The sequence below is a fragment of the Aulonocara stuartgranti genome (genome assembly GCF_965226115.1).
Source record: "Aulonocara stuartgranti genome assembly, chromosome: 11".
In the NCBI taxonomy this organism is placed as follows: domain Eukaryota; kingdom Metazoa; phylum Chordata; class Actinopteri; order Cichliformes; family Cichlidae; genus Aulonocara; species Aulonocara stuartgranti.
In genome coordinates, this window is record NC_138947.1 from 31,556,621 (window position 1) to 31,579,855 (window position 23,235).

The following is a 23,235-nucleotide window of genomic DNA, read 5'->3' on the forward strand; positions in this document are numbered from 1 at the left end:
TTATGGTACTGGTTCGTTATTTCTATGTTTCCGGACTAAATAGTGTTATTGGAATATTCCTCGTTGATTCCTAATTAGTGTCAGCTGTATTTCCACCTGCTACCCATCCTCTCGTTACCCTGTTGTGTATATTTATGTCCTCAGTTTCCCATTTCCCACTGTTGTATGCATCTCTCTGTGTTTTAGAGTTCTGTGTTTTGTTCCTTAGCTTAGTGTTAGAATTTTTGAGTTTTTTTTCCGTACAGCAATAAAGCTGCTTCTTTAGTTTACTATTTGGTCTTTCATTGCTGGGTCCTGGCTTACCTGCCACACAGCATAAAGTCAAATCATAGTAAAGTGAAGTCCACATTATCATATTGTTAGATTTTTATAAGAATGGTGTTTTGCTTTGTTTTTTCTCTTATTCCCTTCTCCTCACCTTAATCTGTTTCCTATATTAGTTCTACGCATTATGGTATTTGGAAATTCAACAATTGGATTAGTCTTTGGATTTGCAAAAAAAATCACAGTTAGTTTGGGTCTTAAAATCATCTTGATCTTTCTTGTTAACACAGATGAACCAAATCCCACTGATTTCTCTGTGCAAGAGGAGGTAAAGGAGGGTCAAACTGTGTCTGCATCCTGCTCTGTGTTTCACTCCTGCCCCACATATCCACCTTCTTTCCACTGGAGTCACTCTGGAGAGCAGCATGATCAAACACAGAAGCTTCAAAATGGCCAGTGGAATGCAACATCTACTTTGACCTTTCGCTCAAACCACTCTGATCACAACAAACCTTTACAATGCAGTGTTACATACCACGGTGGAAAGCAGCGGGTAACATCCAAGACCCTTAAAGTAAAATGTAAGTGTGCACTGACAAATACATGTAGATGAAAGAAAATCTTATAAATATTGTAAAAATGATCACTTTTAAAAAATCTAGAATACAATGGTCTTTATAGTTATAAAGAGAAGACTATAGAAATCGTAAAACCCACGAGTGAAATTGCAACAAACCAGGCTAAGAAAGCACAAACCAACATAATGAAAATTAAGGGTGTTCCGACACTAGGCATGGTTGCTTTGTTACATGTGTTTGCAGTTGTTAGAATTAGAAAGAAATTAGGGAAAAGAAACACAAATATTGAGAATTACATTCAAAACAAAAACTAAGCAGAACAAGTTAAAACTTTTACAGTTTAATTTGTTACTCATATTTTATTTTTTATTTTTTTATTTTATTTTATTTTTTTACACAGAATGTGAAACTGTTTATCTTTAAATATATATTTATTACAAGCTGGCATAGAACAAAGTGCCAATTGATTTGTGTATGTCAATTACTTCATATGACTAACAGTAAAAAAAAAGCACAGAGTGCTCATTTTTAGGAGAAAAATGTTGTACAGTGGGATGCAAAAGTTTGGGCAACCTTGTTAGTAGTCATTTTCCTGTATAAATCGTTGGTTGTTACAATAAAAAAAAATGTCAGTTAAATGTATCATATAGGAGACACACACAGTGGTACTTGAGAAGTGAAATGAAGTTTATTGGATTTACAGAAAGTGTGCAGTAATTGTTTAAACAAAATCAGGAAGGTGCATAAATTTGGGCACCACAAAAAAAAAAAAGAAATGAAATCAATATTTAGTAGATCCGCCTTTTGCAGAAATTACAGCCTCTAAACGCTTCCTGTAGGATCCAACAAGAGTCTGGATTGTGTTTGAAGGTATTTTGGACCACTCCTCTTTACAAAACGTCTCTAGTTCATTCATGTTTGATGGCTTCCGAGCATGGACAGCTCTCTCTAACTCACACCACAGATTTTCAATAATATACAGGTCTGGGGACTGAGATGGCCATTCCAGAACGTTGTACTTGTTCCTCTGCATGAATGTCTTAGTGGATTTTGAGCAGTGTTTCGGGTTGTTGTCTTGTTGAAAGATCCAGCCCCGGCGCAGCTTCAGTTTTGTCACTGATTCCTGGACATTGGTCTCCAGAATCTGCTGATACTGAGTGGAATCCATGTGTCCCTCAACTTTGACAAGATTCCCAGTCCCTGCACTGGCCACACAGCCCCACAGCATGATGGAACCACCACCATATTTTACTGTAGGTAGAAGGTGTTTTTCTTGGAATGCTGTGTTCTTTTTCCTCCATGCATAACGCCCCTTGGTATGCCCAAATAACTACATTTTAGTTTCTTCAGTCCACAGCACCTTATTCCAGAATGAATAATGAAGTCCGAATGTGCTTTAGCATACCTCAAGCGGCTCTGTTTGTGCTGTGGGCAGGGAAAAGGCTTCCTCTGCATCACTCTCGCATACAGCATCTTCTTGTGTAAAGTGTGGCAAATGGTTGAACGATGCACAGTGACTCCATCTGCTGCATGATGATGTTGTAGGTCTTTGGTGCTGGTCTTTGGGTTGACTCTGACTGTTCTCACCATTCGTCGTTTCTGTCTTTCTGAGATTTGTCTTGGTCTGCCACTTCGAGCCTTAACTTGAACTGAGCCTGTGGTCTTCCATTTTCTCAATATGTTCCTAACTGTGGAAACAGACAGCTTAAATCTCTGAGACAGCTTTCTGTATCCTTCCCCTAAACCATGATGGTGAACAATCTTTGTCTTCAGATCATTTGAGAGTTGTTTTGAGACCCCATGTTGCTACTCTTCAATGAAAATTGAAAGAGGAGGGAAGCTTACAATTGACCCCCTTAAATACTCTTTCTCATTAATGGATTCACCTGTGTATGTAGGGTCGGGGGTCACTGAGCTTACCAAGCCAATTTGAGTTCCAATAATTAGTTCTAAAGGTTTTGGAATCAATAACATGACAACAGTGCCCACATTTATGCAACTGCCTGATTTTGTTTAAACAATTATTGCACAATTTCTGTAAATCCAATAAACTTCATTTCACTTCTGAAATATCACTGTGTGTGTCTCCTATATGATATATTTAACTGACATTTTTTTTTATTGTAACAACCAACGATTAATACAGGGAAATATTGACTATTAACAAGGTTGCACAAACTTTTGCATGCCACTGTATGTGCAATCATGTTAAAGAACACTTACACAAAACTCCAAAGTAATTTGAAAACTAAGCAAAACCCAGTAGCATGTACAACCACCTTTGGCTACAATGACTTGTAAAGTAAGTAGCCGTTTCTCACATCATTTTGAAATCTTTCACATCTTTAGAAGGTTGCTTCATTTCATTGAGGTTTGTGGACACTTCTTTATGCACAGCTCTCTTTTAAATTGTCACCACACAATTTAAATCTGAGATCTAAATTTTGACGAGGCAACTGCAAAACCTTGATTCTTTTCTTTGTCAGTCATTCTTTGGTAGGTAATGTCCTTGGGATTATTAACTAGTTAAGACCAAGCTGCAAACAAGCTGTAGCCTCATGTTTGACTCTAGAATACTTTGATATACTGAGGAGTTCATGGTTGAGTGAATGACTGCAGTCATGCTGCCCAGATTTTTGGTGGGTTTTTTGATTTATTCTTTTTTTTTTTTAACACTGCATTTTTATTACTAGTTTTTTTTTTTTTTTTAGCATTGTAGTTTGACTTTGGGGTGAATTTGTTGGGACATCAACTCCTGGAAAGACTGCAAACTTTCTTGAATGTTTCCTACAGTGAGAATAAGCTTTCACACTGCAGAATGAGAAACTTATTTGGAAATGGCCTTATGATCCATTTCAGAATGATGGGCAAAAACAACCACTTATCTAGTTTAGCTGCTAATGTATTTCTTCCTTTGTGTTGTGGTTAACACAGCGGTCCCCAACCTTTTTTGCGCCACGGACCGGTTTATGCCTGACAATATTTTCATGGACCGGCCTTTAAGGTGTCGCGCATAAATACAACAAAATAAAACTAGTACCGGTACCGAAAAAAAGAAAATTTATTCATAACACACGTGAAAAGACCAAGGAAAACCGAGTAAACGATAAAAACGATAACAAAATAATACTGAAAACCGATAAAAACCCTGAAAACTATACATTTCACACCTGAGCCTCAACTCTCGCGGCCCGGTACCAAACAACTCACAGACCGGTACCGGTCCGAGGCCCAGGGGTTGGGGACCGCTGGGTTAACACACACCCAAAATGCTACAGACCTGCAAACTGCCAAAACCTCTGCTTGCTGACACGATAAGTCATCTTTCAGTTGCCTGATAATTGCACTGAATGAGCTTGTGCCAAAAAGAACTGTAAATTCTATGCCTTTCTATATGCATCCTTTTTAAAATGTTTTTATGAATTATTTATAAATTCGTTTTTCTCTCTTATTTATTTATTTTTTGTTTTGTTTGTTTGTTTAATGAACAGCGACGTCAGTCTAGTGGTATGACAATGACTCACTTACTGAAAGTCGATTTAGTCTTAACAACTACTGGATTGACTGCTTTGATATTTTGTCAGTATATTCATCATCTCCAAAATATTGGTGACTTTCATCGACTTCCTGAACTTTTTCATTTGGTGCCAGAATGTTGAAATAAGCTCAACCTTGACCTGACAGTATGTAAAATAAGATAACATGCTGCACAGTAACATAATAGGATTAATATTTCTATGCAGATGCTCCAGTGAATGTGAAGGTTGAGTACCAGTCAGTGAATGAGGGAGAGACTGCACACCTGAAGTGCTCCAGTGATGCTAACCCTGTCAGCAGCTATGAGTGGCACAGTGAAACTGGTGCTCTGCTGAATAAGGGACAAACCTACACAATGTCAAATGTCTCCAGACATTCAATAGAGTCCGTGTACTGCACTGCTGTCAATGAGGAAGGACAAGACAGATCAAGCACCATGAAGCTCAATGTGTTATGTGAGTACAAAATGGAAGAAATATAACAACAAAATAGATTTTCATGTGAGTCAAAGATAAACTTTATTGACACCTATTAATCCTTAAATTCAGGTGTTTTCAGTCCCGTTGCCACTGGTGCATAAAATCAGTCACCCAGCCGTACAGTCTGCCTTTACAAGCATTTGTGAAAGAATGGGTCGTTCTCGAGAGATCGTTTAACTTGAGTGTGGTACTGTAATAGGATGTTACTGTTTTGAGAAGCCAGTTTTTGGAATATCTAGGAGGAAGAAATTTCAAAATTAACATAAAGTTACAAAGCAGTGTCACCAAGTACTGAGGCGCATAGTGTTATTGAGTCATCTGACTCAATAACTCCAAAGTTCAAAACTTCTGCTTACATCATGGCAACATGGCATAAATTTAGATTGCTGAGCAGCTACTTTTATCCATATAATGTATATAATAAATGCACAACTATCTTTTATCTCCTAATTATAGCTCTCTATTGTCCTTACAGATCCCCCTGATATTAGGACTTCCTCTAAGTGTTTCTCAGAGGATGATGTGGTAAAGTGTGAGTGCATCGTGGAGTCCAGGCCTCCCAGCATGGTCCATTTTGTTCTTGGTGACAGAGTCCTGCAAAGCACCAGCATAGAGACAGTTGGCTCTGTTACTACTGGAACTCTGCAGACATACTTTGGGTCCTTTAAGTTTGTTCACTGCCTGGCAAACAACACACTGGGAAATGCTAACCTCACATTCTTGTTACCTGCTACTGGTAAGAAAAAAATTTCAATCTCAAGAATCTCAAGCATTAATTATTATCACTTTATATTTACATGGCAAAACAAAAAATATTCAATATGCCTTCTTTTTGAACAGACAACATGCAGAATATTTTCATAGCCTCTGGAGCAGGTGTGATTTTTCTGATTATTCTGATAGCCACTGGAGTGGGAGTTGTTAGAAAATGGTGAGTTTTAGAAAATATTTGTATTTGTATTTGCAGTTCCCCCCTCCAGGGGCAAGGGTACCTAGACCCGGTTTGTAGAGTACGCTTGGGGAGTGTGATTGTGTGTACAGCGTCTCTTTATGTCTGTCTCCACGTTGGTGTGTGGAGTAAGTGCATATGAGAGCATGAGGGTGGGAATGGATGTTTGTATATGTGTGTGCCTGTATTTCTGTGTCTATATGTCAGTTTGGGTGTCAGGCGCCACCTCTCTGGGGACATCTCAGGCCCTCCAAGGTTTGGAGGCCTATCTCCCCCACCACCACTTCCCCTGCCAGTGGCGGACTCCCTCAGACATCGGTGCGTTGGTGGTTCTTTGTGTCCGGGGATGGGCGTCCAGGTACACACCGGCTCACTCCTTGGCGGCCGCTTATCGGGGCCTGGAGCCTGGGGCTCGCTCGGGCCACTTCGGAGGTGGGGTGCCCCCGGCCTCTCAGGCACAGCTGGCTGCCGACGGAGCTCACGGGCGCGTCACTGCAACTCCCCCTGGCTTCTGCTCCGCGGCTGCTGAGTGAGCCCTCATCTGGGACTCTCCTCAGCCCTTTCTGGGACAGTGGCGCGGCTGCCCCTCTGGTGGTCTTCCTTGGTCTCTTGTGTTCTGGGGGCCTCTGGATGTCTGGAGTTTTGATCTCCTCCATACCTGCTTCATACCCTGGAGGACGGGGCTGTGGCCCCCCCACACCCTCTAGCAGATGATTACATGAAGGAACCTTTTAAAAAAACAAGCGCGTCCATGCTCACAGGTGTACACACGGGTGATCACACCCACAAACTACACCCTTTTTGGCTCCTACCTCAAAGCACACTGTGTTCTGTTGATCTTATGTGCTGCACAATAATGTTTAATATTTAGTATTTACTGTCATATTCCCATATATCATTGTGATGTTGTTTATTCTATTACTCTTGTTCTCTTCTGCTTGTTTTCTTTTTTCTTTCTCAGCAGGCGATCCAGGTGATTGATATATGCTTTTTTTTTTTCTCTGCCCGTTCTGTTGGTTTTTGTCTTTTGCCCTTCTCCCCCGTCCCTCTTCTCAGCTGTTTCTCTTTCCCTCTTTCTTTCTCCCCTTCTTTCCCCCAGTCAAGTCTGTCCCATATTCAGTAAGTGAAAATAAAATGAACAATAAAAGGTGAATCAAATGGACCATCCCAAGGCTGGGATGGTCAATTTGGTAAAGTAAATCCGTTGGGCATCTTTGTTTGCCTTTAGACAATAATTCTGATGGCAAAAGAGCCAAACAGGACAGGCAAAAAAAAAAAAAAAATATTTGTATTTCTGAAATGGTGGTTGGAAAAAAAATCTACACAATAACAGACATTTTTTTGAGGCTTTGACAGCCAGACCACCTAAACAAGGTATATTGCCTATGTCCTTTGTTATTCAGTTAATAGAAAAAGCAGCACATAACACAGGAGTTTAAAAAAAGTATTCAGAGTAAGAAGCAGAGCACCATGTCTCTTGGAAAGTACAGAGCTGATTAACTATGAAGTCAGAGCTACAAATAAAACACAGACACAATCCTGTAGCTTGAAAGAAGAAGTCACACACATTCATTTCTTACTTCTACTTTGGTGAGTTATAACAGTCAATACTTTAGTGAAATCTATCTCAGATGTTATTTGCATCTTTTCTGAGTATCAGCACAGAGAGAAGCTGCTGCTGTGAGGATCAACTTTTCCTTTAGATGTGTGTTATGGTGTTGAATTCTTTGTTATTTTCATTTATAGAAAGACTGTTAAATGAGCAGCATAGCAACATTAACAACTAGTATCAAAGACAACTGTGGTATTTAAAAATGTTCCTTTAAAAACAGATTATCCTAAATCACAAACACACACCCCTCTTCCTCTCTCTTCATGTTTAGTTGGGGAAGAGAGAAAAAAAAACAGGCTAATTGTGTTCTTCTTCTTTTTAATAAAAACAAAATCCACTGATTCTATTCATTGTGCTTTTACTTCAGTAGCATTACTCATGAGAAGTATGTTGACAAAAATAAAAAATAAAAATGTTCAAAATATAATCTCTCTATAAATGAAACATGCACACATTGACTCCTGAAACTGCTGCTGCTGCTCTTTCAGTTCAGACCATCATAGGCTGCTATGTTCCATGAGATCATTGTAATGATGCTTATTTTTGTCACCCAACATGTACAAAAAAACTTATCTCAGAGCTTGCATCTGAAATTCATTTATTTTTGTTTGCCCATCCAAATATAGCAGCCAAATGTGGCTCTACTTAAGAGGTTACCAAAACTGACAGCTGTCTTTCTCATGTTCTTATTTATTTTATTGTTTTCTGCCAGCAGGGGGCGATCAGGGGAGACGCCAACATCAGACTTGGGCACCATGAAAGCAGAGAGACCTGTGGAGCTCCCTCGTTATGCCCCAACAAAAAGGTTTTGATTCTTCATCTTAAGTTTAAACAAACAATCTCACTCGTGATTAAATATGATTTAAGAAGATGTGTAACTTGATTTAATGTTTTTGCATTCTTTCTGCAGGAAAGAGGACAGGAAGGATATGTCTTGTTCTGACATTTATGCCAATGATCATCTCTATGGCAATGTAGGGACAAGTAATGATTTTTTTTTCAATAATTCATTCATAATGTGCATGCATAAACAAAGTGAGTGAATTAATCTTGTTTCTCTGTCTAGACTGACTGCGATGAGTCAATATACAACAATGTGTAGCGTGTGGAAGATCAGCTTCAGTCCATGTTGTTATATGAGTCAAGAAAAAAGAAAAACCTTAAACAATTTGAAATATTAATTGTTTATTTCTGTCATTTTCTTTCTAAAACACAATTAAGTAAATACTAATCTTTGTGCTTGTTGCTCTCAGAGGATTTCTTTACTGGTTATTAAATGATGTGCTTTGAATTATTACCAATAAAGTACTCTAATAATACCAAAGTTGTCTGGTTACTAAACATATTTAAGCTTTGATTTTTATTTAACTCATTATATAAATGAGTGTAATTTAAAAAAAAGGGGGGGGGGGGGGGGGGGGCTAACACATAGAGTCAGGCAACCATTCGTACTCACATTCACGGGTAATTTAGACCAACCCCACTAACTGCATGTCTTTGGACTGTGAGAGGAAGCCAAAGTACCCAGAGAGAACCCATGCAAACACAGGGAGAACATGCAACCTCCACATAGAAAGGCCCGGTCAGGTGGTGGAGACTCAGGACCTTGCTGTGAGGCAACAGCGCCAGCCACTCCACCACAGTGCTGCCCTAAATAATTTCTTATGTAACAAAATATAAGAAATAGATCATTTTTAATAATAACTAATAATAATAATTCTGAGTTATTATTGCAGCATAGTGTCTGACAGTAATGTGCTATGAATTATTTACCCTTAAGATGAATTATTAAGTTAGCTAAGTCAATAACTATTTTGTTCATTATTTGAGTTCAATCATGTCTTTTATTATTTGTGTCATGGGTTATCAAAAACCAGTTAAGGTGGATAATGCTGGTCTGTCAGCACAGGTTCCGCTAAAGGATGTGGGGCCTTCATGCCACCGTTTTGGAGCCTGTTTCTAATAACTTAATCATAAATATGCCCAAGTGGAATAGAAAGGAAGAGATGCCAGTCCTGCTGGTATTACTTTTATGGCCTGCCTAGCTTTCTTTGTGTAACAGCCTGTCTTCTGGTATCTCCTCCTTCATTCTTGAGGCTGTCTTGGGAAAGGCAGCCGTGTATTCAGAGATTTGCCTGAACTATATCATTTGCCTGATTTATATTATTTGAGTGAGACCAGTGGAGAGTGTAGCAGTTTGGAGTCATGATGTTGATACATGACTTTGTATTTTCAGAACCGTGTGCCTAATTTCAATGTTTGTGTATAAAATGGGGCACATTTGATAATAGACTTGAAACATTTGGCTACTTTGAAGATAGCCTGATTGGAACTAAAAGTAATGGTTCCTGGGTCTCCTGGGTCTTGGACCCAGGATTTTGAGTTTCTTGTTAATTTGCTTTTGTTCTTGTTCTTTTTTGGTTTTGAAACACAATTTCTTTTTTTCTTTTCTTTTCACTTTTTTATTTTTTTTTTATTTTTTTATTTTGTTCATGCAAATTTCAAAACAGCGAGTGAACCAAAAAACCAAAATGTTTAGTTTTTTTCCCTCAAAACCTTTCAGACTTTGAAAACTGTTCTGCAAAAGTGCAGGCCTAATATAAATTGTTGTGCGATATGGGGTCATGCTTGAAGTCGCCCCACCCATGTATAAAAGTTGATCTGAAGGCTGAAACAGAACCATTCTCATTTATTATTTTTCCATATATCCTAATGGTAGATTAAGATCTTTAATCTTAGTCAAAAACCACAAAAATCAAAAATATAAGCCTGATCAATATTTTTACTGAGAAATGTGGTTGGAGTAGTGAACATATCTGGTCTAATGTCTGGATTTTGTGTGTAGACACGATCCAGCTTTTATATTCACACCTGGGACAGAGAAGAGGCTGTGTCACAAATTCATTCATGCCCATCATTATAGATGATTTTGAATGAGAGAAATAGCATTAAGTGTTGTAATGCTCAAACAAAGAATCAAATTTTGCTGATAGTTAATTATGCTTCTACTGATCAGAATATAACTAAGTAAATATGAATCTGTTTAACCTGACCAGTAGATTCAGGCAGTCCTTCTCAAATAGTGGGGCGCGCCATCTGTGACCCCGCGGAACATGCTTCTTTTCCCCTAGAATAAACTGTAATTGCAGGTCTACTACAGTAGGTGGCAGGGTTTTTGGCACCAAGCATGCACGAACACACACACAGAGCAGGAGATATGAAGTGTCGTAAACAAACCTGCAAGAAAAATGGAAAAAATATTTAACGGTGACGAAAAGAAAGGTGGAGAGAGACGGAGATAATGAGCCAAACGAAAGTCTCCTGAAAGCTAAGACGGGAAATATGACGAAGCGTATGTACTGTGTGTGGCACTCTGATCTCTGAATGTCTACTTTAAAAATGTCTATTTTTAATAAACGTATTGAGTAAAGTCTGATAGACAAACAGTTTTAAAGACAAAATGTTACTACAACTGGTTTAAAAGGGAGTACAATAAATAACAAATGGTAAAATAAATATTCTTGTGAAAATGTGCTAAGGACAAATCTAAGTAAAGTAACATAAAATGAAGACATGAAATAACCTTTGAGATGAGCAGTTAAGAAGATTGGATCTCAGAAGTCCACCATTGGAAATTTCAGCAGAGACACAAGAGATATACAGTAGATACATAGTTATACATACATATTCATCTACATATCTATATATCTATCGGGAGGATGGTCACAACCAATCACATGCTTAGTGAATATTTCAGGCAGCAGAAACCAAAGAAAGAGGAGCAAGAGGAGGAACCACTACGGAAGGACAGGCCCTTGCATGGTATGTACTACAGACAGATATAAGAATTGGCTGACATCCAGAAGTCCTGCCGGTTCCTGGACTGAAAGACAGCACAGACATACCAGTCATGGCAGCACAGGAACAATCTCTAAAGAAATAGAGGAGTTGGGGTCTACCACACCAGGTGCAGGCTGTGTAAAGATGCCCCTGAGACAATCCAGCACATAACAGCAGTGTGCAAGATGCTGGCAGCGAGTCATACATGGAACGCCATAAACAAGTGGCCAGCATAGTATACAGACACATCTGTGCTGAGTATGACCTGGAAGTCCCTAAGGCAAAACAAGAAAAGCCCCCTAGGGTGGTTGAAAATGAACGAGCTAATATCCTGTGGCCAGATACAAACAGACCAACTGGTGTTGGCTAACCAACCGGACATAGTGGTGGTGGACAAGCAGAGGAAGATGGCTGCAGTGACAGATGTGGCTACAATTAGCCGTAGCACCATATTAACACATATTCACAATATCACTTGGAAAGGAAAGTCAGGATGTGGTGAGGGGAAAAAGGTCTGGAAAGGGCTGACAAGGTATAGCTAAATGTTAATGCAGAAGTTTGTGACTGAGGCAAAAAGCTGCAACTGGCTGACCCACACTAAAGGTCAGGTGCACTGAAAAAGAACAAGAGATTTGATTTTGATTCACTGATATTTTAACTTTCAAGAACAATAGATATTGAGCCTGAACACAAATTTTTGTCACTTTAATTATCTGACAAAAAGTCAAGGGATGGCTCAATAAGTAGAGAGACATTTAGGAGGCACATGTGAACCAGGACAGAGCTCATACACGAACTGTTTCTCTCACTTTAAACACTGGAGAGGAACTGAAACTGTGAGCTGTGTCACTTTTTTCTATTCTGAAATGAATGTGCAAATTTCTTTCGCAGTTGTGTATGGTCTAGTGAATAACACATAATTTTAATTGGTTTAACATCGTCTTGGTAATTTAAAACTCAGACAAAAGGAGAAATGGGACTACAAGACGTGTGAGGGTTTTTTACGCATCCACAGCAGCTACTTCTGCTGTTTAAGAAACAAATGAGCTGAAGACAAATTTAGTACTCAAATAAAAGTAAACAACGAACAGGGCTTAAACAAGAATCTAAACATTTTAACAGAACAGTTAAAAGTGCCATTGACTTGAAGCTGAATTCCAATCAGCTCTACAGAAACGTTTTACTCAGATTCCTGTAGTTTATAATTACATGGCAAAACAAAAAATATTCAATATGCCTTCTTTTTGAACATACACCATGCAGAATATTTTCATAGCCTCTGGAGCAGGTGTGATTTTTCTGATTATTCTGATAGCCACTGGAGTGGGAGTTGTTAGAAAATGGTGAGTTTTAGAAAATATTTGTATTTCTGAAATGGTGGTTGGAAAAAAATCTACACAATAACAGACATTTTTTTGAGGTTTTGACAGCCAGACCACCTAAACAAGGTATATTGCCTATGTCCTTTGTTATTCAGTTAATAGAAAAAGCAGCACATAACACAGGAGTTAAAAAAGTATTCAGAGTAAGAAGCAGAGCACCATGTCTCTTGGAAAGTACAGAGCTGATTAACTATGAAGTCAGAGCTACAAATAAAACACAGACACAATCCTGTAGCTTGAAAGAAGAAGTCACACACATTCATTTCTTACTTCTGCTTTGGTGAGTTATAACAGTCAATACTTTAGTGAAATCTATCTCAGATGTTATTTGCATCTTTTCTGAGTATCAGCACAGAGAGAAGCTGCTGCTGTGAGGATCAACTTTTCCTTTAGATGTGTGTTATGGTGTTGAATTCTTTGTTATTTTCATTTATAGAAAGACTGTTAAATGAGCAGCATAGCAACATTAACAACTAGTATCAAAGACAACTGTGGTATTTAAAAATGTTCCTTTAAAAACAGATTATCCTAAATCACAAACACACACCCCTCTTCCTCTCTCTTCATGTTTAGTTGGGGAAGAGAAAAAAAAACAGGCTAATTGTGTTCTTCTTCTTTTTAATAAAAACAAAATCCACTGATTCATTGTGCTTTTACTTCAGTAGCATTACTCATGAGAGGTATGTTGACAAAAATAAAAAATAAAAATGTTCAAAATATAATCTCTCTATAAATGAAACATGCACACATTGACTCCTGAAACTGCTGCTGCTGCTCTTTCAGTTCAGACCATCATAGGCTGCTATGTTCCATGAGATCATTGTAATGATGCTTATTTTTGTCACCCAACATGTACAAAAAAACTTATCTCAGAGCTTGCATCTGAAATTCATTTATTTTTGTTTGCCCATCCAAATATAGCAGCCAAATGTGGCTCTACTTAAGAGGTTACCAAAACTGACAGCTCTCTTTCTCATGTTCTTATTTATTTTATTGTTTTCTGCCAGCAGGGGGCGATCAGGGGAGACGCCAACATCAGACTTGGGCACCATGAAAGCAGAGAGACCTGTGGAGCTCCCTCGTTATGCCCCAACAAAAAGGTTTTGATTCTTCATCTTAAGTTTAAACAAACAATTTCACTCGTGATTAAATACTGTCTGTACAAAACTCGTGAGCTGTGTCACTTTTTCCTATTCTGAAATGAATGTGCAAATTTCTTTTGCAGTTGTGTATGGTCTAGTGAATAACACATAAATGTAATTGGTTTAACATCGTCTTGGTAATTTAAAACTCAGACAAAAGGAGAAATGGGACTACAAGACGTGTGAGGGTTTTTTACGCATCCACAGCAGCTACTTCTGCTGTTTAAGAAACAAATGAGCTGAAGACAAATTTAGTACTCAAATAAAAATAAGTAAACAACGAACAGGGCTTAAACAAGAATCTAAACATTTTAACAGAACAGTTGAAAGTACCATTGACTTGAAGCTGAATTCTAATCAGCTCTACAGAAAGGTTTTACTCAGATTCCTGTAGTTAAGGACCTCCTCCAGGGTTCTTGTCTGCACTTTACCTGTCACGGACCCGGCTCTGGAGGACTCGGGGGTCCGTGACCAGTTTTGACTGTTGTTATTGTTGTTAGTATTATTATTATTTGGTGATGTGTGTTTTCTCCACAATGCTGTGTTAGTCTGTGTCCCACTCGTATGTATAGGCAGGGTGTGGGTGTATACGTGTGTATGTCTGCGGGTGTGGCTGGAGGATGGAGCACAGCCACCTGCAGGCCTGATGGGTGTGGCCCTGCGAAGGACTGGCCACACCTGAAGTTCCTGCCACACCTGTTGGTGATCAGGGCTCGTCGGGGGAGCTACTTAGGAGAGTGTTGGAGCTCCCACCGGCGCGGGATCATTGAGTTATCGTACCAAGTTAGTGTGTCAGCATATGTCTGTGTTGTTCGTATATGCCCGCCGAGGGTTAGTGTTGACGGCTGCCTCTATGGTTTCCCTGCAGGAGGAAGAGTGGTCCAGAAAGGCAGCACGCACGGGGTGTGCGGAAACACAACAGCGGGGAGCCAGAGCGTTCTCACTCCCGAGGCGTAACATGTGGACGTTTTGTCACGTCCCGCGGCGTTCCTGAGGAACGCGAAAGGAGACCTTCGGCGTTCTTATGGTACGCGGCGGGTTATGGCTGGAATCCAGTGCAATGACGCTCCCGCGGTAGTAGACGTTCCAGACCTGTATTCCAGCCCTAAACCTAACCTTATCCCTAGCCCTGACCATAACCTTATTCCTGACCTTAACCAGGACTTTAATGATGTTAAATAGCGTGTTTCTAAGCGATTTGAAGAAAAAGAGCGAACATGTGTAGGTTCAGTCCAGACGGTTCTCATATTTCCTCTTTTTCTGAGGTCGTCATTTAGGAACGTGGTGGGTAGCCGAAAACGTAATATGGTGACGATTTGTCACCTAGCGTAAAATGTTACGCTTTGGGAGTGAGAACGGGTTGGGGGAGCACGAGCACGAGCACAGACGTCGGAGGGAAGCATGCACACGGGGTTCAAGGGAGCAACGGGGAGTTATTGTGTTTACAGCTTTTCACTGTAAATAAAGAGCACTGTTTGCATCGCAGAGTCTGCGTTTTGGGTCCTCCTTTCCCCACATCCCCACGGTCTGCCAGCCAGACCGTGACATTACCATTGAGGCCGCCCTCGGTAAGATCCACAACACAAAATACAGCATCGTACAGAAATATCTTTTTGCTTTCTCTATTACTTTCCTTTAGTAAAGACACCTTTAGTAAAAACTTGTCTTCTGCTAATTATTTCTTCCTATTCTATGTAGACAAATCTAGGTCTGTGGACTAATAGGAAACAGCTATTTCTTCTTAAGTTAATCTTCATATCATACGCATGTAATAGAATACATCAAATCCACAAACATAAACTAGTAAAACAAAAAAACGAAGTAATTTGAAATTAATCTTTAAATGATTGTAACTTAAGTACAGATTGCCTTTGTTTCTGAAAAAGCAGAAAACGCTGCATGAACCCAGCTGTAGCGAAGTCCAGGCTGAGTGTTAAGTTGAGGGACAGTCTTTTTCTGTTCCTGCCACAAAATCCAGGTTCCTTCCTCCTGGTTAGTCCAGCTTCCCACTCTTTTCCCAACACAACTGCATCCCATCATTTCCAGTTAAGAGTCAGCATTTATGGACCAGCTCGTGGCCTCATTCTCTGCTGAAAGGTCTTCTGTCCTGTAAACTTTTATTCTCCTTGTGCTCACTCATCACAGACTGCCAATTGCTTTGCCAAAAGGTTGAGCGCACAAAGCCTCATTAAACAGTGCTTTTATGTGTGTGTTTTTTAACCTGTTTGATGGCACAATAATGGGCTTACAATATCCACCTCAACCTCAGAATCACCTCAGATCCAATTCCTGCGTCTTTTGAACAGTTCGAATAACATAAAAAGCCGATGCCGTGTCATTTCAGAGAATTGGGGCCTCATTTGTCATGTGATTTATATTTGTAAAAAAAAATAAAAATAAAAGTCCCCTTTTGCGGTCTATCCTTCAGGCTCACGTCCTCTATCAGAGGCCTGGGAGCTTGAGGGTCCTGTGCAGTATCTTAGCTGGGGTCTTGGCTGGTGTGATAGACCCCAGCCTCTATGGATCTTGTGCTCAGAACTTGCTCCTGTGCTGCCATGATTAGTGCCTCTGTGCCTCTTTCAGTCCAGCTTTGTCTAGCCACTGGTAGGATTTCTGGATGTCAGCCACCTCCTCTATCTGCCAATGATGTATACAGTCCAGGGGTCTGTCCTTCCATGGTAGTTCCTCCTCTTCCTCCTCTTTCTTGGGTTTCTGCTTAGGGTATTCACTGAGCACGCGGCTGGTGGGATGTTCAGGCCTATGCAGAACAGCGCTGGGGACAGAGCATCGCCTTGGCTTGATGGTGACTTGTGCTATGGGCTTGAAGTTGGCCTCTAGTGTTGTATGCCACAGTCCCATTAAGTTCCTGATGAAGGCTCTTAGGGTCCTGTTGATCTTGTACAGTTCTAGGCATTCCAGGCATTTCATAATCCTTCTTGTAACCCAGACCTTCCCAAAGTGTGGGGCCCGCCCCCTAGGGAGGGGCACAGAGCCATTGCAGGGGGCGCAGTATGAAAAGGGGAACATTTTTCTTGTAAAAACAAAGGGGGGCCCAGCAAAAAAAGTTTTGGGAGTCACTGTTGTAACCAATCCAGGCAATGCACAGATTGGTCCGTCTAGCCTTGCAGTCTCAGGTGACTGTTCTACTGGTGTTTCGCTCCTCTGATATTCTTGCCAATTCCTTTCTGTGCCACGCTCATGTGCTTATGTGTGTGTGTATAAATATAGTTATATTATCTTAGGTATAGTGGTTGTATAGTAGTGTTGGACAGAGTAAGACGGCCACAGTGATAGACATAGCGATACCGAATGACAGCAACATCAGGAAGAATGTACACAAGAAGCTGGAGAAGTACCAAGCGCTCAGAGAAAAGCTCCAGAAAATGTGGAGGGTGAAGAGCCACATGGCACAGCATAGAAGAGCCACCTTGGTGGGACAAGGCTCAGCTGTTCATCTGCACCTAAAGGACAAAGGTCACTCTTTCAAGGATGCCAATGTTCACATTTTGGAAAGAGAAGACAAATGGTTTAAAAGAAGAGTGAAAGAAGCCATCTATGTCCTCTGTGAACGGCCATCTTTGAACAAGGTTAGTGGCTTACAACACCAATTCTCTGCCATCTATAATCCAGTTTTGAGATCCCTCCCCAGACACCTTAACACCCACCTACATCCTGGGCCATTTGACCTCAGTAAATCACATGATAGGGTGGGGCTAGCTTTCATGGTGGGTTCACCTGAAACCTTGGTTGATTGTGACCCACACCCGTTTTCACACCTTTGCTCATGTGATTAGGTAGAGGACAAATAGGGGGTCCATGTTCCTCTTGGGGACACTCCCACAGGGCTTAAAATCTGGGACTCTCCACCATTTGACCTTCTTGAATGAGAGGTGAAAGGTCTTAAAGCAACTTAAAGAAGTCCAGACACTTTTCTTTCCAAGCTACTTAGACTAAGATGACCTGGATCACTGAGACCTTTCACAGACATACAATATATGAAAGAAAGGTTAGATTTTGTGTTTGACTTAAATCAGTGGTTCCCAAACTTTTTTTGCTAGGCCCCCTTTGTTTTACAAGAAAAATGTTCGCACCCCCCCCCCCCCCCCCCTTCTCACGCATGCACGCACACGCACAAACACATCCTCCAACCACACACACCCATATTTTGCTCCATTGCGGTTTCTTTCACACCTCAAACATTTAGTAAACAATTAAGCAAATACAAGTAATCTGCAATAAATTACAGGTAGTAAGAAAGTAAACTACTAACTCTATTACGCTACGTCCACACCTACACGGGTATTTTTGAAAACGCAGCTGTTTCTTCCACACGTAAACGGCGTTTCGAATCACCGAAAACGCAGATTTTTTTAAAACTCCTTTTTTTCTGTTTACGTGTGGACGAGGAATACAGAGTTGGTCACGCAACGTCAAAGGTATGTGCCTTTTTCACGTCACGCTGTGCGCCACGTTATGGTTTACATGAGATGAATTACAGAATGGCAGGTAGAGACAAAATACTGTTAATCTTACTGTCTTCAAGTTTTACACACTAACATATACACACGCAGTTACTGTCCCTCCATTTAGAAAGGCAGAGGCGTCACGGTGTAATTATTTTACTGTATGTGTGTAATAATATTCAACATTGCTATCAATGCATTTTTCAAAAAATGCCTCTCTGTGCAAAATGGGCTTAAAAACATAAACAACTGTAGGATACTGTTTGTCCGTGATTTGGAGAGCCCAGTGCGTGCTCCCGACGCAGGGAAAACCAATCCTGCAGGGGAGACCTACCTTGGCACTTGTGCAGGTGAAGCCAAAGGGAAGATATGCTTCGCCATATTTTCTAGTCTTTGGCTTAGAATGAAGTTGGTTTGAAAACATATTCAGCGATGCTTCATCTCCTGCTTTGCATTTCTGTGGGCGCCCTGTGCTAGCAGTGTCCAAGCGTTTTGTTTTTTCTTTCCCCCCCCTTTTCATACCGTGCCCCCCCCTGCAATGGCTCTGCACCCCCCCTGGGGGGCGGGCCCCACACTTTGGGAAGGTCTGACTTAAATGTACTGTGTCAAAAGAAGAACAGAAACTATCATGTCATATTTTTACAAAGAGAAAAAACAGCAGCTTTATCACTTTATTTGCTGAAGTGAAGAGATGAATGCTCTACAGTGGCTTTTGTTGTCCATGTGCATTTGCTCCAAAAGTATGTGTGTTCTGTATAATGTATAAATTCTTAAAATATACAGAGTTAAACAGTATGTGTTTTGTTTTGTTTTTTTTATCTTATTTAGCTGAGGAAAAAAATTTCATTATTAAGATTTTGTCCTGTGCATTGTCTTCCTCTCATTGTTTACCCTGTTTTTGTTTGTTTCTTCATCACGTTTTGCTCTCAAATTTATTGCAGTGACTCAACCTGAAGCTTCATCTTGGACTGCTGCTGTGTCATCCTCAGTGAAAGGTCTCCTTGGATCATGTGTGGTGATCCCCTGCTCTTATAACTACCCAGATCCAAAAACCAATACCACAAGCTTTACAGGGATCTGGTACAATGACAATGATCAAGTCGTCTATCATTCTGATGCATCTCAAACTCCGGGTCAGTTTCGGAATAGGACAAAGCTGCTGGGAGACCTCAGCAAGAAGAACTGTTCTCTGATGATTGATGATCTTCAACAAAGTGATGTGGGGCCTTTATATTTCCGGATTGAAATTAAAGGCTATGACCAGTACTCCTACAAAAATAACAAAGTCTCTATTTCAGTCAGTATGTAAAATAATTTATTTTAAAAATTATTGTAAGCATGTTGTGAATATTAGCATAACTATATTTGTGAAAAGATAACATCAGTAATATCTAACGGATGTTTTCACTGTTTTGTTTGCAATAAAATAGGAAATATCTCTCCATTAAATAATCCCTATGCCCAGTCACTGTTTTTAATCTATTTTACTTTTTACAGTTAAATACTTATCAAATCAATTCACTTGATCAAAATTGATAGCTGCATAAAACACAACATCAGCAGCTATACTGTTTAAGTGCATTTGTATTTCCAATACAGTACACTTACCTTCACAACTGCATTTGGTTTATGACTATAATCTTTTTTGTTAACACAGGTCAACCTGATTTATCTGTGCAAGAGGAAGTAAAGGAGGGTGAGAATGTGTCTGCATCCTGCTCCGTGTTTCACTCCTGCCCCACATATCCACCTTCTTTCATCTGGAGTCACTTTGGAGAACAGCAAAATCAAACACAGCAGCTTCATGAAGGCCAGTGGAATTCAACATCTACTCTGACCTTTCGCCCAAACCGCTCTGATCACAACAAGCCTTTAAAATGCAGAGTAACATACCATCGAGGGCTGCACCTGGAAACATCTAAGATACTTCAAGTAAAATGTAAGTATACTGTATCAGTTTATACTAATAGCAGATAATTCTACCAGTGCAGATAATCAAATTCGGGTGAAAACGGGTGAAAACCCGTTTTTATCAGTTATGTGAAATTGCCAGAGCAAAGCCTTATCTTCCTCCAAAAGACCTAGAAAAACCTTTTCATGCCTTCATCACCTCTGGACTGGACTACTGCAATTCTCTCTATTTGGGTCTTCAACACTCATTTCTCCATTGCTTGCAGGTAGACCAAAATGCTGCTGCACGTCTTTTAGTGTTAGAATGTATGAACATATCACTCCAGTTTTAGCAAATTTACACTGGCTCCCTGTCTAATATCATGTTGATTTTAAGATTCTTTCACTTACTTTTAAAGTTAAATGATATGGCGCCCAGTTATTTAAGCAAACTCCTCAACATGTATAACCCCAAAAGAGCACTGAGATCGTCTAGCCAGATGCTCTTACTACAGCCAAGGTCTCGATTGAAGCATAGAGGAGATCGGGCCTTCGCAGTTGCAGTGCCTAGACTCTGGAATAATCTGCCAGATGATATTCGTACTTCAGAGTCTATTCAGTCTTTTTAAATTGTATCTTAAAACTCACTTTTTTAGTGTTGGCTTTTAATTCAAGTTTAGTTTGAGTAGCATCACGCTTGTTTTATGTTTGTTAATGCATTTTTTTTCTATTGTTTTCTCTTGTTCTTAATTAATTGTAAAACACTTTGTTGCTTTTAAATGTGATATAGGAATACATTTTGATTTGATTTAGATTTTAAAGCTTTAATTTAAAGGTTGAGTATAAGTCAGATGTAAATGAGGGAGAATCTGTACACCTGAAGTTCTCCAGTGATGCTAACAGGATATGATAAATCCCCACTAATTATATTTCTTGTCCTTAAAGCTGCCCCTGACATCAAGACTTCCTCAAAGTGCTCCTCTGAGAACGGCATCATAAAGTGTGACTGTATCGTAGAGTCCGAGCCTCCCAGCATGGTCTATTTTATTTTGGGTGACAGAGTCATGCAAAGCAGCAAAGCAGAGAAAAATGGCTCTGTTACTATTGAGACTCTGCAGACAGACTTTGGGTCTTTCAGGCGTGTGCAGTGCCTGGCAAACAACGTGGTGGGATATGACAACATCTTGCTCTCTTTACCTGTTAATGGTAAGAAAGACTTAAGATGCACTGATCTCTCTGTTTTTACATGACAAAAACACTCATTATGGTTTCTATCTGGACAGACAACATGCAGAATATTCTTATCTCATCTGGAGCAGGTGTGATTTTTCTGATTATTCTGATAGGAAGTGGGTTGGGAGTTGTTAAAAAATGGTAAGTTGTCATGAACATAATCATTGAAAATAAGCATTTGTTATTATTGCATCATTTGTGAAATAATAGTCATAATTACAACCAAATGAACACCAGAATGTATGTGTGTGTGTGCAGATCGATCGATCGATAGATCGATAGATAGATATTTTAAATATCTATGTCTTTTTGGTTAGAGGCTGTGAAAAGTGTCAGTTTCCTTTCTCATTTAATTAAAAACATTTTATTGCCAGCAGGGGGAGATCAAGAGACACAACAACCACTAACCTGAGCAACATGATGTCAGACAGACCTGTGGAGCTCCCTCATAGTGCCCCACAAAAAAGGTTTTAATTCTTCACTTCTGTTTGAAAACAAACAAATCTTACTGATGATTAAATATGATTTAAGAAGATATGCAACTAGATTTAATCTTTACCTTTTGCATTCTTTCTCCAGAAAAAACCACTGTAACGATATCCCTTGCCCTGACATGTACAACAACCCTCCTGTCTATGGCAATGTAGGGATAAGTAATGTTTCCTTCATTAGTTCATTCATTTTGTGCATGCATGAAAAGGGGAGTGAATTAATCTTGTTTCTCTGTGCAGACTGACTGCGATGAGTCAATATACAACAATGTGTAGCGTGTGGAAAACCAGCTGCAGTCCATGTTTGTGTCTTCTGATATGAATCAAGAAAAACATCCTTGTGCAACTTAATCACATATTTCTATCATATATTTTTCACACTTTCTTTGGAAAATAGAGTAAGTAAATAGTATTTGTTAAAGTGCTCTTGTTAATCTCATCTAGAACATTTCCTTTGGCTTATCAAATTATATTGTTTAAAAAATTACCAATAACGTATTGTAAAAATCTTTAAGTTGCTAGGTCGCAAAGGTTGCAGATTTAAAAAAATTCAATCGCAAAATTATTATTATGAAGTATATAATATATGACATATTTTTTTTCACAAATGTGTAATTCACATTTGTACATTCTTACTGTAGGTTTGTAAAAATCTACACTAAGAATGTACTCATGTTCAAAATTATCGCAACATATTGTCTGATTAAATTATGTGCAAACTTGTCAAATTACTAAAAATGTTTTGAAACTATGTTGTTCATTATTTATACTCAATATCATTTTTCTTTATTATTACCTTTGTTAAGAGCTGTTATGGGTTATCAAATACAACATCAGTCAAGTTATATGATATTGGTCTATCAGCACAGGTCTAGTTGAAGGATGTTTGACCTTCATGGGGTGTGGGTATTTGTGGAGAATAACTATAGATTAGTCTTGAGCATTTATGCAAAATGAAATAAAGAACAAAAAAAGTGTGTTATTCAACCATATTTAATGTCTTACACAATCGTTTACACAGTGATGTTTTAAAATAAAAAAATTTAAAAAACTACCATCAGAATTATTCATGTATGTTTTTGCTTTATGAAGCCATGTTACACATTCTATGCTAATTTCCTTCTGTTTCCTATTACCACTGCAATATACTCACGGCCTGTTTTATATTTTGATACATGACCAAAGTTCTTGCAATTCAATTGCAACACAAGTAAGACTAATTGGTAATCAGGTCTGGATTTTGCAGGCCAGCATGCCAAGGTGAACAAATGTAGTAAATGCTGCTTTGAAAAAATGATTTTGAATATTTGATCGAGATTAGTGGAATTGCTCAGAGTTTTATTAGTTTGATCTTTCTGTTGTTAGAAATGTGTGG

General features: G+C 39.3%; 2 protein-coding genes across 5 annotated transcripts in view; both read left to right on the forward strand.

The window, feature by feature from the left end:
* LOC309717043 (sialic acid-binding Ig-like lectin 14) overlaps nt 1-23,235 on the forward strand; it is a 287,651-nt gene that overhangs the window by 1,955 nt on the left and 262,461 nt on the right. The window contains exons 3-9 of one of the 4 annotated variants that reach the window (XM_082551287.1): nt 555-845; nt 4,586-4,834; nt 5,334-5,594; nt 5,699-5,789; nt 8,132-8,224; nt 8,330-8,393; nt 8,486-8,743. In XM_082551287.1, coding sequence (XP_082407413.1) covers nt 555-845; nt 4,586-4,834; nt 5,334-5,594; nt 5,699-5,789; nt 8,132-8,224; nt 8,330-8,393; nt 8,486-8,521 — 1,085 coding nt within the window. In that variant the 3' untranslated portion in view covers nt 8,522-8,743. Of the gene's footprint in view, nt 1-554; nt 846-4,585; nt 4,835-5,333; nt 5,595-5,698; nt 6,927-8,131; nt 8,225-8,329; nt 8,394-8,485; nt 8,744-23,235 lie in introns of those variants that run through there. The other 3 variants (XM_082551288.1, XR_014279613.1, XR_014279612.1) reach the window with 3 other exon arrangements.
* On the forward strand, nt 18,191-22,915 carry LOC309717045 (myelin-associated glycoprotein-like). The gene is made up of 8 exons (XM_082551291.1): nt 18,191-18,219; nt 19,188-19,547; nt 19,904-20,185; nt 21,082-21,342; nt 21,420-21,510; nt 21,744-21,836; nt 21,949-22,012; nt 22,101-22,915. Exons 2-8 carry the CDS (start codon nt 19,439-19,441, stop codon nt 22,134-22,136), a joined length of 936 nt encoding a protein of 311 aa, XP_082407417.1. The 5' UTR covers nt 18,191-18,219; nt 19,188-19,438; the 3' UTR covers nt 22,137-22,915.